Source organism: Mytilus trossulus, chromosome 7 (assembly GCF_036588685.1).
Source record: "Mytilus trossulus isolate FHL-02 chromosome 7, PNRI_Mtr1.1.1.hap1, whole genome shotgun sequence".
Lineage (NCBI taxonomy): Eukaryota > Metazoa > Mollusca > Bivalvia > Mytilida > Mytilidae > Mytilus > Mytilus trossulus.
Window position 1 is genome coordinate 52,025,900 of NC_086379.1, and position 13,633 is coordinate 52,039,532.

The 13,633-nt window shown below is 31.9% G+C and overlaps 2 protein-coding genes across 7 annotated transcripts in view; one reads left to right on the top strand and one right to left on the bottom strand.

The window, feature by feature from the left end:
- Positions 1-1,876, bottom strand: part of LOC134725254 (AP2-associated protein kinase 1-like) — a 34,485-nt gene extending 32,609 nt beyond the window's left edge. For all 3 annotated transcript variants that reach the window (XM_063588919.1, XM_063588918.1, XM_063588917.1), the window contains exon 1: positions 1,616-1,876. In XM_063588919.1, the coding sequence (XP_063444989.1) occupies positions 1,616-1,721 (106 nt within the window). In that variant the 5' untranslated portion in view covers positions 1,722-1,876. The remainder of the gene's footprint in view (positions 1-1,615) is intronic.
- Positions 1,877-1,967: 91 nt separating this feature from the next.
- Positions 1,968-5,705, top strand: LOC134725255 (HAUS augmin-like complex subunit 1). 4 transcript variants are annotated; one of them, XM_063588924.1, is made up of 2 exons: positions 1,968-2,047; positions 4,699-5,705. In XM_063588924.1, exon 2 carries the CDS (start codon positions 4,718-4,720, stop codon positions 5,549-5,551), a length of 834 nt encoding a protein of 277 aa, XP_063444994.1. In that variant the 5' UTR covers positions 1,968-2,047; positions 4,699-4,717; the 3' UTR covers positions 5,552-5,705. The 4 variants fall into 4 exon arrangements, with proteins under 4 accessions (XP_063444994.1, XP_063444992.1, XP_063444993.1 ...); XM_063588922.1 differs by lacking the exon at positions 1,968-2,047 and adding an exon at positions 2,259-2,329 and having other exon boundaries at positions 4,699-5,704; XM_063588923.1 differs by lacking the exon at positions 1,968-2,047 and adding an exon at positions 2,390-2,477.
- Positions 5,706-13,633: the final 7,928 nt, after the last annotated feature.

Here is a 13,633-nt window from a genome sequence, read left to right on the forward strand (position 1 = left end):
GGTCTTTGTTAGTCTTGTGTTATTTTAATTTTAGTTTCTTGTGTACAATTTGGAAATTAGTATGGCGTTCATTATCACTGAACTAGTATATTTTTATTTAGGGGCTAGTTGAAGGACGCCTCCGGGTGCTGGAATTTCTCCTTACATTGAAGACCTGTTGGTGACCTTCTGCTGTTGTTTTTTCTATGGTCGGGTAGTTGTCTCTTTGATACATTCCCCATTTCCATTCTCAATTTTATCTGATTGATAGTCAGATAGTTGTCTCAATGGCAATCATATCACATCTCCTTATTCAAATATTCATGAATTATGATAAAAGTTCTGTAAAGTAAATGTTCATCTTCACATATATTCTGATTATACTAGTACTGATTTTTTTCTCCTATTCCATATTTTAAATGCCATAACAGGATTAAAGAGAACCCTCCTGCCTATGAAATTTCATAAATTTGGAGTACATGTATATGAAAACACAGAGTGACAGATAATCATTGTGACTTTTTTTTGTGTTTCCATTTTGTCAAAAGAAGGAACAGATTGAAAAATGCAGGATATGTAACGTTATCCTCACACATGTACATGTATGTCTGAAAGTGATATATAAATTATGTACATGATGTATGAACACTGAACAGGCTAATTATAAGGAGTTACTTGAATCTTGGATGCTTTTTGATTCTAGAAAATTGTTGAGGGATGTTGGGATTGTCCCTTAAGGGATCTGGGATTTCTTTTTTCTTTTGTTCAGGATTTTTTATTTAAATTCAGAACTTAAGGAATTCCTGTTTTTAACCCTGGGATTTCAGGATCAGGACCCTTCCAACCCCCCATCATGTACATGTATGATGCAAATTAACCCATTGAATTAAAGACAAAAGAGATGGAGAGTTAGCTATAGACTTTAGTTAGTTCATACTGAAATATTGGTGAAAGTACATTGTATTATTGAAATTTCAAGAGTTTTCCATCAAGTTTGTATATTGGTATCATTAGCAAAGTCAGACATGTCAGTGAACTGCATTAACACTGTACATAATTGTCATAACCACCTCTTAATGTGCTTCGAAAAGGTATCCGCTCAGATAGATCTATTTGCAGTAGACCTGATGCCAAAGCAAACAAATAGGATCTTCCCCACACATTCAATGTTTTTCATGTATTTGGTGACAGGTAGATTAGAACATCATCAATAATTTTATTTGTCTATTCTTATTCCCATTCTCACACAAATGATTTGAAGTTGCTGCAATGCAATATGACAATAAGTCTTTCTGTTCATTACGCAAAATGAATACAAAAAAGTACATGTATCACTGTTTAACATAATGAATCAGGTCACTGACCAGTTTTAATTTAAAATTACTGAAGCAAAATGATGCAGTGCAAAAAGTTATAGTTTCAAAACCACCTGCTACCAGACCAAATGAAATTGTAGCCTACATTTTGTAGCTTAGTAGCTATTTTACTTTTTGATGAGATGGATTTGGTGAGTTTTTCTACGACAGCAAATTCTGAAATATAGGGGGCTAGCCAAATTATTTTTTTTAAATTACGGAACCACTGCCAGCCAAGCAGTACATATTCATACATTTTACATCTTTACTAATGATCTTACCCTCTGCTATCACATCTTCAACTGTTACACTGAATCTTCCTACAGTGAACAGTTTTCCTACATATTGCTGTGCTGAAGAGTCGTTCTTTGTAAATAGTTTTTTCATCTTTAACTTAACCTTGTATCAGAACAGCAATCTAAGGGCATAATGTCAAGAATAAATGATGTTTTGACAACAGTAGGCGGTTCTCAAGAGTTGCAGGCTGAAGCACAATAATCGTATGTCTGTCATGTATAACCTTCACTTAAAACAAGATTTAAAGGTAATGTGGAACTATTATTTCGTCACAGGGGTGTCAATCAATATAAATATGTTGGTGACATTGTAAATTCTATTCCATCTAAGTTGATATTTCTTCATAAGTGTTATTGTGATTCATCCCAAGCACCTGCTGCCAAATTCTTCCAAATCTCGTACGATAGTCTGATCACGTGAGTGAAAATGGTTACTATTTTCTTTCAAAAATGAAATACTGGGTCTTTTCTTTCAAAGTTTTTGGCTTATTATGTTTAAAAGAGTGAAATTTATAATGAAATCTTCAGTTAGCTCGCACTATAGTGTTTTTTTCAACAAATGAAGATAAGGTTTCAATTTGTGAAAATGAAATCTCGTGTGATTTTTTTATGTAGGTTTATCTGAATTCCAAAAAATATATCCAAGTAACCAAAAATTCATTTATCCAGAACTATCTTTGTCCTCAATGTCATGAACAAGTAAGATTATGTAATGAAAAATTGAGTCATATTACCTTTAATTGTAAAAGGTATTGTAAATCAAACTCATCAAAATTATGTAAATTTAAACCACATAGGTTTTGGTAGTCAGATAGATTTTTGCAGAGGGAAAATCAAATACTGCTAGGTTGATTCATTATTTGTCGAGTAAACAAGAAAGTTTATACATTGGCTTTGAGGGTTATACACATAGAAGTCTTTTCAGCATTTGTGTCTATGTAAATTTTGTAAATGTAGACACACCTCCAATGGAGTTGAATGAAAATTAAATATCTAGAATAGTTTCCTTCACCATATAATTTTTGTTCAGTAGAATATGTCCAAATACATAATTTGTAACACGAATAAACAAAATACTGCACAATAATATATTAAAGAAAATGATTTCTTCTGTTCCACCACTGTTTACATTCAATAAATTCACAATGGAATTTTGATTGTAACCCTTCGCATCCATGCCAGCCACATACCACACATAGTCATAGGACCTTTATCAGAACTCTGTGATCAGATGTTTTTAAGCTCAGGATTTTGGGATTGAGTCATGACCCTTCGGGATCTGGTAAATGTTTGTTGAATTTCAGGATGTAAGGATTTAAATCTATTTAAATTTTGGACCTCAGGATTTCTTGTTTTTAAGCCTTATGGGATTTCGGAATCAGGACCCCTCCTAACCCCCCCCCCCCCCCCCCTTTTCCACACATGATAATAAAAAACATTCATATTTGTTTAAAAATAAAGGTCTTCATATATTTGCTTAAGTATATTGACCAAATGTTACATTATGGATGATCTGATCACACAAACTCTCATAACATATTGTACTGTAACGTAAGGGTACCCAAATTGCACCGAGTACCCAAATTGCACCTATTTAGAAAAAATAGCAACAGAAATCTTACAAGATTTCCTAGAGACTTAATAATTTGTATTTTTATGATTTGATACTATGCACGTCTTTTAACATAGGTAAACATATTTAGATATATATATACACAAAACGTTCACAGTATTTATCAACAGATGACTGTTTACTGAAAAAAACAAAATGTACGAAAACGTCATCATGCGACGTCATCAAAACGTCATCTTTTTAAAATTAGCAAATACAATATATTATAAGTATCCATTTCGTAAAATATGAAGAGTAAGCATGGACCAATATCCAATTGTTCAAAATATTTGAAGAAATTAAACAGAAGCTCGGTTATTAGACTTTTGACGGTGCGAATTTAAGCATGGATGCAATTTGGGTACTCCTCATCACAGAAACATGGACAGTTTGGAGGTTGATTCAAACCCATTTTTTTATGACTCAAATTTGGATTAAAAATTAAATTGGTGTACGTATACAATAAAGAAGGATAGGGCTACAAAATAGACACATTGATAACATTTATTTCTTGATCATAAAAAAACGTAGGTGAAAAAACTGTCAAAATAGGTGCAATTTGGGTACCGTCAAGTTATACATATTAATTTTATGTTTTAATTTTTAAAACTAAATCAATGTTATTAAAAATATACCAATAGAATTTGAAATTTAAAGATTATACTACTGTGTAAATTTTACAACCTTGAGAATAGATTTATTCGAAGGATCGTTCAGTTTTTCAAACAAAAAATTCTGAAAAATGAAATTAACAACAACATTTAATAGAAACATCATACATTGTTATATTTTTCTATAATTTTAAAAGAAGGTATTACAAAATTTAACCACAAGACTATATCTATAATCTAAATGTTAAACTGCAAATAAAAGTAAATCTCTATATCATGTATATCAGTATTAAAAATAATAAATATGAAAAAAAAAATATCAATACTCTCTTTATTGTTTGAAACAAATTTCAGTGACATTTCCCAGTTATTGATGACTAGATAACTTTGACCTTCTACTGTATATATCTTATTGTCAACTGAAGAAAACTTATTCTTTTTATCAGTAAAATGCTTCATCCTGAACATGAATGAAATATTTGCCACTGAACATTTATCCACCAACAATCAATCAATCAGCAAAGTCCTTAAAAAATGGAAGAAAAAAATCATTATTATGTCTTGGATACTTTACGCCATGTCTTTGGTCTGTAAAAAAATCTTCTGTTAATTTAAAAAAAAAATCTATGATGATCATGATGATTTGATAAACATTGAAAACAAAGTAATTTATGTCTCAAAAACTGAAAAAGACATAACCCATTGACTGACTGAACCTTCACAACTGACAAGGTTGAATGTTGGATCCTTTGTTTAGCTTGCATAACATTAATGTCAGGCTCAACAAAATTAGAAAAAAATTGACAATGTGATGGTCATGGAATATTTTTTTTTTTTAATTGCAGAATAAATTTCACTTGAAAGATGGACACATTACCCGGTGTGACAGAAATGATACAGGTCTGGTTAGAGAAAGTTTTTGGTGGAGATTCTGTACCATCATATGAACTGAATAAAAGGACTATAGACACATTGTATAGATTGATGAAACTAAATGAAAGTAAAGACCGAGATACATCATTAGTTATTGATGATCTTAGACAGAAAACAGAGGAATACAACAGTGAAGCAAGAAGACTGGAAAATCTTTTGAAAAAAATTAACCTTCCTGTGGCAAATCTGTCTCAGTCTGGTATCATGAGTTTACGTACATTAGCAAATGTCGCATTGTTAATGCAAACTAAGGATGTTTCAGAAACCAGTTATCTATTGGCACTTCAACATCTTCATGATGAACTGTATAAAACTTCTGAGGAATTGAAACGTGAAGAAAGAATCACACAGACACTTATAGAAAAAACAAAATCAGCCATTCATAAATATAACTGCCTCAAAAAAGCTGCCGAAGACCTGCAGGAACAAAAATCTAAACAACTTCCTGAAATGGAAAAGAGAGCAAAAGAATCGGGATTTCTTCACAATAAAGCTAAAGAATATAAAGAAAAGATAATTCGGTTTCAGAATGAATTGGTGAAAAGTAAAGCTGATCCGTCTATATATCATGGATCGTTAATAAAAAATTCAGAGGAACTCCAGGCATTGAAGAGTCAGTTAGCTCCCCTGAAATCTAAGTTACAAACTTACCATAGTCTACCACCAGATTTCTCTCTGACTAAAGTGAAAATAGAGGAACTCAAACAGGAGCTTGCCAGATTGGAATCAGAACTTTCTAGAAGAATTGACTTGATGCATATGTAAACAAAAATAGAAGTAAAATGTTATAAATATTTGACCAAATAGACTACCTGTTTATGATATAGATCTAACCTGTTTCCTGATTGGAAATGAACTTTATATTGTTAATTTATGTGATTAAAAAATATCAAGATTTGATGTATGCATATATATTTAGGAGTATTTATTATGGCTCAGATTCTAGAATTTATTCTCTGTATACAACTACACATGGTAAATCCTTTTGATTGGTCACTTTGGTGTTTACACAAAATTACAACCTGAAAAATAAAATTGCTTCAGAAAAAATTGGAGCTTCTTACTTGAATGCTCTCTAGCATGCAAGTCAATATATACATGTTTAAGATTGTTGATTGAAATGTAGAAAAAATTACATGTGAAAATATTTGTTCCATTTGATACCATGATTATAGTAAATGTAAAACTGTAAATGTATTCAGATGTTCAATTATGTCAACCTCTTGAATGAAAAAGGTGCGTATTTTACAATATATAATGAAATATTATAAAATCATTTGACTTTAAGGTGGTTCCCAGCTCTTTCACTAAAATTAATTTGGCTTGTTCATTAATTTTTCATAAAATTTTGAAAAAGTATTTACTTTGACCCTTTGACAAAAATATAAAAATTTCAAAAAATTTGAACCAATCAATTACTCAGAAAAATTACACTGGTTATATAGCAGTTTGACAAACACTAATTTTGATCATTGAGATGCTGAATAATCCCTAAACAACACAACGTAATTTAAACGTTTAGCATGGTGTGTACTGAGGAATTGGATAAAAGCAATGACTGGGTCAGCTCAGAGTAATGTGTCTGATGATAGGATTACGACATCTTCATTCATGTCATTTAGACGATCACATTGTGAGTGAGCACATTCCATAATTAAAAATGTTCCCTGGCCTGTCAATTTTTAACATATAAAAGATGTACCTAAACATGCTAAACATGCTAAATGTACCTATCTTGAATTTGCTTGTAATATTTGCAGCTGAATCATAACGATAAAGTAAAATTGAGAATGGAAATGGGGAATGTGTCAAAGAGACAACAACCCGACCGTAGAAAAAAACAACAGCAGAAGGTCACCAACAGGTCTTCAATGTAGCGAGAAATTCCAGCACCTGAGAGCTATTTATAAATCAAATATTTCTAGAACCAAGCATTTGTAATACATGTATACTATTTAGAAATTAGGTATAAAATCAAATTATTCCATTTAACATGCTAAATGTTTACAAAAAAAAAAGTAATTAAAATTTCAATTTCCACCCATATACATGATATAGTCTGCAAGTTACTGTTTATCCTGTAATTGATTTCATAACCAATTGATTTAAAAATGAATTGGTCATAGATTACTTAGTTAACTACAACATACAATTATATACATAAAACCTGAAGTAAGTGATCACTTATTGATGATAATTGATTTTAATTCTCAAATCACAATATCCTGGTATCGCCCTTTTGAAAAGTTTTATCAGTTAAAGTCTTAAATTTCGGTGTCTACCGTGTTGGCATGTGAATAATTGATACTGGACAAATCAACATTCCCAAAAATCCAATAAATTAAATTAAAACTGTATTTTAAAAACAACAACCAGATTCAATGCAAATTTTGCAAATCAAGGAAAATTTTAAAACCACAGATTAATATATATATATATATATAAATGATGAAAATTGCAGAATATCAATATCTTGGTAATTTGAAGTCTGCAGATAGTTTCTGTCTGTGTGATAACATCACCTCATAAAACTGACAGCTTTATTTTATATTCCAATCAATATAAATGATTAAATAATCATGATGAAATTCAAGTCATAAAAAGGTATGAAAATGCCCTTTTTAAAATACAAAACATGAGTGAATTATCTCCCTTGTCACAATAACAATACTCCTGAAATTATATTACTAGGGGACCTGTCATATAGAGTACAATTATTTTATACAAAGATTAACACACAAAAAATAACAGACATTTAAAAAGATTTATCATACATGTATCTATACAAACACATGTGCAAAGTAATCTTCATTATTTTGAAGTTTTGTTGGAACTACCGAAGAAGATGATCAAAAATTGTCATTCAAGGGCTGTCCTATAAGGAGATTACTGAACATTTTGGCCATGTTCATTAGAAGTTTTGATATCCTGGTGATAATTTTTGCCATTTAGTTTTTGTCTTATATTTAATAAAATCTAAATAAAAATAGCAATCAAGAGCAATAACTCCTAAAAGGAGTTGACATACTATTTTGATCATGTTGACTTAATCACTGGCAGATCCTGAAATTCTCATAAGTGGGGGCCCACTGACTGCCCAAGAGGGGGCCGCTCAGGTCATGCTTCAGTGATTCCCTATATAAGCAACCAAACTTTTCCCCGGAAAAGGGGCCCAGCCCCCCTCTAAATCCGCCTCTGTTAATACTAGTAGCAGATTTTGTTCAGCTGATATTTTTTTGTATTTACATATTCTCCTTATCTGCTATTGTTTCAAAAAAAATCATACAAATATTATAAATATAAAGTATCATACAATATTAATCCTCACTTATTTGCAAACCTTGCCCTTAGCTCTCCTTCTTACAACTTTTGCTATTTATAGTTGCTCTCTATTTCTATAGTTAAGATAAAAACTATCAATTGATTAAATTTAAAAATAAGTCAACTTTGATGAAATCGTCAGTCAACCTTAAGCAGAAACTACAAATATCAAAAATGATCAGCAGAACAAGATCTACTAGTAAGTGAAAACAACTAGTATTATCATAAGACTCTCTATTTTTTCATGATTTTTATTCATATTTGTGTTCTATTGGCAGAAGCGAGTGGCAGCATTTATGAGAAAAAAAAATGTAAGGCAAAAATTGTCAGTAGAACAAAATCTTCTAATGAGTTATCATGAACAAATCGTCTACCATCTTCATACAAGAGTTATTGCCCATGGATTACCATTCTTACAATTTTTAACCGGATTTTTGTGACAAAAATGTCGGTTATTGATTTGGGGATGTTCGGCGGGCGGGCGGACGGCAATCAAATGTTGTCCGTGCATTAACTCATGAACCGTCCAACCAAAGCTTTTAAAATTTTAATATGTTGTTACTGACAACTAAATGAAGGTCAAGTTCAATAATGGCGATTTTGACTTTTACCGTTCAGGAGTTATGGTTCTTGAAACATTGAAAAATGGCGTTTCCAGTCGTGTCCGTGCATTAACGCATGAACTGTTCTACCAAAGCTTCCCAAATTTTAATATGTTGTTACTGGTGACAAAATGGAGGTCAAGTTCAATAATGACGATTTTGACTTTTACCGTTCAGGAATTATGGTTCTTGAAAGATTGAAAAATGGTGTTTCCAGTCGTGTCTGGCGGCATTTTCTCATGAACCATTCAACCAAAGCTTTTCAAATTCTAATATGTTGTTACTGATGACAAAATAGAGGTCAAGTTCAATAATGATGATTTTGACTTCTACCGTTCAGTAGTTATGGTTCTTGAAAGATTGTAAAATGGCGTTTCCAGTCGTGTCCGTGCATTTACGCATGAACTTTTCTACCAAAGCTTCCCAAATTTTAATATGTTGTTACTGATGACTAAATGGAGGTCAAGTTCAATAATGACGATTTTGACTTTTACTGTTCATGAGTTATGGTTCTTGAAAGATTGAAAAATGGTGTTTCCAGTCGTGTCTGTGCATTTTCTCATGAACCATTCAACCAAAGCTTTTCAAATTTTAATATGTTGATACTGATGACAAAATAAAGGTCAAGTTCAATAATGACGATTTTTACTTTTACCGTTCAGGAGTTATGGTTCTTGAAAGATCACAAAATGGTGTTTCCATTCATGTCGTTGCATTTACCCATGAACCATTCAATCTAAGCTTTTCAAATTTTAATATGTTGATCAATACTGATGACAAAAAAGAGGTCAAATTTGATATTGACGATTTTCACTTTCATCAATCATCAGTAATGGTTCTTGTGATATTGCCAGGACACAAATAAATGCTAATACATCCGGTTTGCTGTCGTTGTGACAGCCTATTGTTATGTTGTATGTTGTTTTTGCTGAATCTAATGGGAGATACGTAATGGAAAAATGAGCAGCTCAGGACCTAATCTACCAATAAATCAACAGCCAAAATATTCAGACAACTACTAGGAGTTACTGCCCTTGAATGAAAATATGGACTAATCCTCTTTCAAAATGTTCAAACAAAACTTCAGGATACCGAAATAACATCCTTATGTTTGACTTATTTATGATATTCAAACCAAACTGTTTCACTGTTAATGTCAAGAAGAAGTATGTATTTTAACAAATAAGTGCATATAAATGTATATTACAAGGTGATTAAGTATCTTGTTTAAATATGTTGACAGAGAACACATGAAGTAAGATATTCGTTGAACCTGTCAACTGGACGACTAGACTGCAGTCAATGGTAAAATGTTCCATTGAATAATGGTTTGTAAATAAAACCACTTGAAGTTTCCTTTGTTGTTCGTTTATGTCTTAAAGTATTTAGAAGCCTACAACATGTACTATGGGTTTGTACTTTTTGTAATTGTGTTTTAAATTGCTTTGTAAAAACCCATGCCTAACTTTAAAAACTATTATTAATCTGGATTTAACACTGCTTTTATATTGTATGGGTTAATCGATATTATTTATGCTAACTGTAACGCAAGAGTAACAATTCAGCTGCTTTTAATCTTTTGTGAAGCATCTTTATTGAGGTATCCATACACCTGTGTACACTTTTGCAATCACTTGTCCGTTATTCTTGGTCTGTTAATCAAACAAAAAATCTCCTTTGAAACTGCTGTGCCATGTGAAACAAAACGGCCACCCGTATCATTATCGTATACCGAGTTTTTTTTTAATGTATTCTATTATCATGCCTGTAGGTGACCAAACCACATAACTGCTATGCCAAAATCATAGAACATATGGATAAAATGCAAGTTTTGTCTATGTTCTTGTAAACTAATATATATGAAAATCTGTCTTGATCAGACATTCTTATAATGTAAATAACTACCTATCGTTTCCAGCTCGTTAATCAGCAAGACAAGGTCTATAATAAGTCAAAATTATTAAAAGAGGCGAAAAAAAATTATATTCGACTGTTATCTGAGATTGCAATGGCAAAAGCAACTAAAAACGACCAAAAGACAAACATCATATAAAAAAGAAGATGTGGTATGATTGCCAATGAGACAACTATCCACAAAAGACCAAAATGACAAAGTTACAACTATAGGTCATTGTACGGCCTTCAACAATGAGCAGAACCATACCGCATAGTCAGCTATAAAAGGCCCCGATAAGACAATGTAAAACAATCCAAACAATTCATAGTCAACTGTTGAGTGAGCAGCACTGAGGAGCAGCATACACCCCATTGGAACGAGGTTGGAGGATCTGTAACAAAGTTGACTTTATGTCTATGTTGCCCTAATTAGATATGAATGTTACAACCCCGTTATCAGACAAAGCAAAATGCCAGATGGTCATTCTTCTGCATGTACTATTAATCTTGATGATAAACAATTCCTTTATGAATATTAATTAAGAAGCTGTGAACATAATGAATATGAATACCTTAATTGATATTCAGTAAAGACCCCCAGTAAACTATGATTTTAAGAACATTAGTACCTCACCATGTGTCTACGTTATAACAGAACCTCTACTATAAACATTACCGCTTATTAAACGCAATATACAATCACTAGACAATTCCAACGGTACTGATGCATCTTTAAATAAGGCAGATAGTTCTTGTGCCTGAACTTGTATGCACATACCAATTGAAGCTTCGTATTATTTTCATGTTGTTGTTTAAATTATTCATCGTTTTATTGTCGATCCTGCTACTTTTGTCGCCCAAAAGCTAGACATAGGAATAGTGATCCGGCGGCGTAGTTGGTTAACTTCATCTTTATTTTAGAAGATGGAAGACCTGGATGCTTCATACTTTGTATATATATGCCTTATGTTACGAAGTCTCCGTATGTCGCATATCCATTGTCCTTGACCTCAATTTCAATGTCCAGTGACTACTAAAAAAATAGCTCAGATTTTTAGTAATGTATATTTCTTTCTTATTATGAGTAATATGATAACTTTGTTTGGTATGTGCGTATCTTACACGGTTCCCATGACCGTCAAACAGTTTTCATTTTTCGTATTTCATGGATCAGTAAACAAGGTTAAGTTTTGGTGGTCAAGTCCATATCTGAAATACTGTAAGCAATAGGTCTATTATATCTGGTGTATGGAATGATTGTCAACTGGCAGCTGTCATCTGACCCTGACCTCATTTTCATGGTTCGGTAGTCAAAGTTAAGCTTATGAGTTTTGGTCTTTTTTCTAATAATATATGCAATAGGTCAACTATATTTGGTGTATGTAATGATTGTTTAAAGGTGTACATGTCGAACTGGCAGACGTTAGCTGACCTTGACCTCTTTTTCATGGTTCATTGGTCAAAGTTTAGTTCTTGAGTTTTGATCTGTTTTTATAATCCTATGTGCAATAGGTCAACTATATTTGGGTATGGAAATATTTATGATGTACATGTTAATCTCGCAGGTTTTATTCGACCTTGGCCTCCTTTAATAGTAGACTAGCCCAACAGATAAAATCAAAGTACTGAAGTACTGAACATCGGATGACCGCAGGTTCTTGTGGATGGTCAAAAGCGCATGTCACAGAAACAGATCACATCTCTATACCTGAAACTTGGGTTAATTTACAGAGATATTTTTTTCGGATAGAAGTTCATGCTTGGATGATGAATAAATGACAGGAAATTCAACCTCACCGTAATAACTATTATATTGTAGTGCAAGAAATCAGTATACCTTGGACTATTATACTTATATAATCGAATAGTCGTAGAGAATACACTGGTTTGTTGTTATATATATTATTAATATTACGATTGCATGTATATATAATTTTCATCTATTTGTATATGATAATTCTATTCTACTATTATTATAGTGCAGTGCAAGTGCATGGTGGACACTCTTCTGTAAAAAAATCAAAGCCTTAAAGGCTGTAAAAGCAATTGCTGCCATGTTAATGTTTTGTGGACTTTTTTTTTCATCTACATGTATAAGAATTAAACCTGACAGGACATGGTTGTCTAGTGAAAAGCAAGAAGGTTTTGACTTTATATCAATAAAAGACTTAAGCAGGAAATCATTTTTAATATGTTTTATATTTCACAAGGAGACAACAAGTTTACCAGGCTAAAGTTGGGGGTAATTATGGATTATCCCCTGGTAGTGTTTGTAACTGGGCAATAATTACTTTTATTTATTTAATTTTAACAATTTTTATAATTAATTTAAATTGACCATTCAGTTAAAACATTTCACCTTTCGAGACGCTAATGTTGAAAAATGGGACAGAAATAAAATAACTTACAAGACATAAACATGTAAAAAATAAATATATATTTAAGCTTACTAAAAATATTTTCATAGTGTTACTTTGACATCATTTCTTAAAACTAAGTCCCACACATAATTGTTCATTTGATATGTGTCATCCTCATGCGATACGAGAAGTTTTCATGTCGCTAAATAGTCTTCTTGTCGTTTAATTTATTCTTCTTGTCCGTTCTTGACGCTTCTTGTCGCTAAAATTCTTCTTGTCGTTATTAGTGAGACCGCTATTTTTAGATTACAGGTGGTCATTTACACTACACGTATAACCTGTGTAGTGATTTTTATTTTACGATAAATTTATGAATGAACGATAATTGTATGAATGAACAAGAGCACCTGACCTCTTTCTGAAACACCAATTAAACATGTAAAATCGTATTTATTAATATATAATTCAGTCAAATTTTCACCACTAAATCAACAACTGAAATGATTCCATATTTTGTTGAAACATCGTACAACCGGAGAACAGAAATCGCAGGTATGAAAATGCACTTTTTTCACTGGTGTTGAAAACCCAAAACTAATTTGACTATAATTTATGAATGACGGAAATTTAAGCGATAACAACACATCGGAGTGACCTCAAGGTCATCC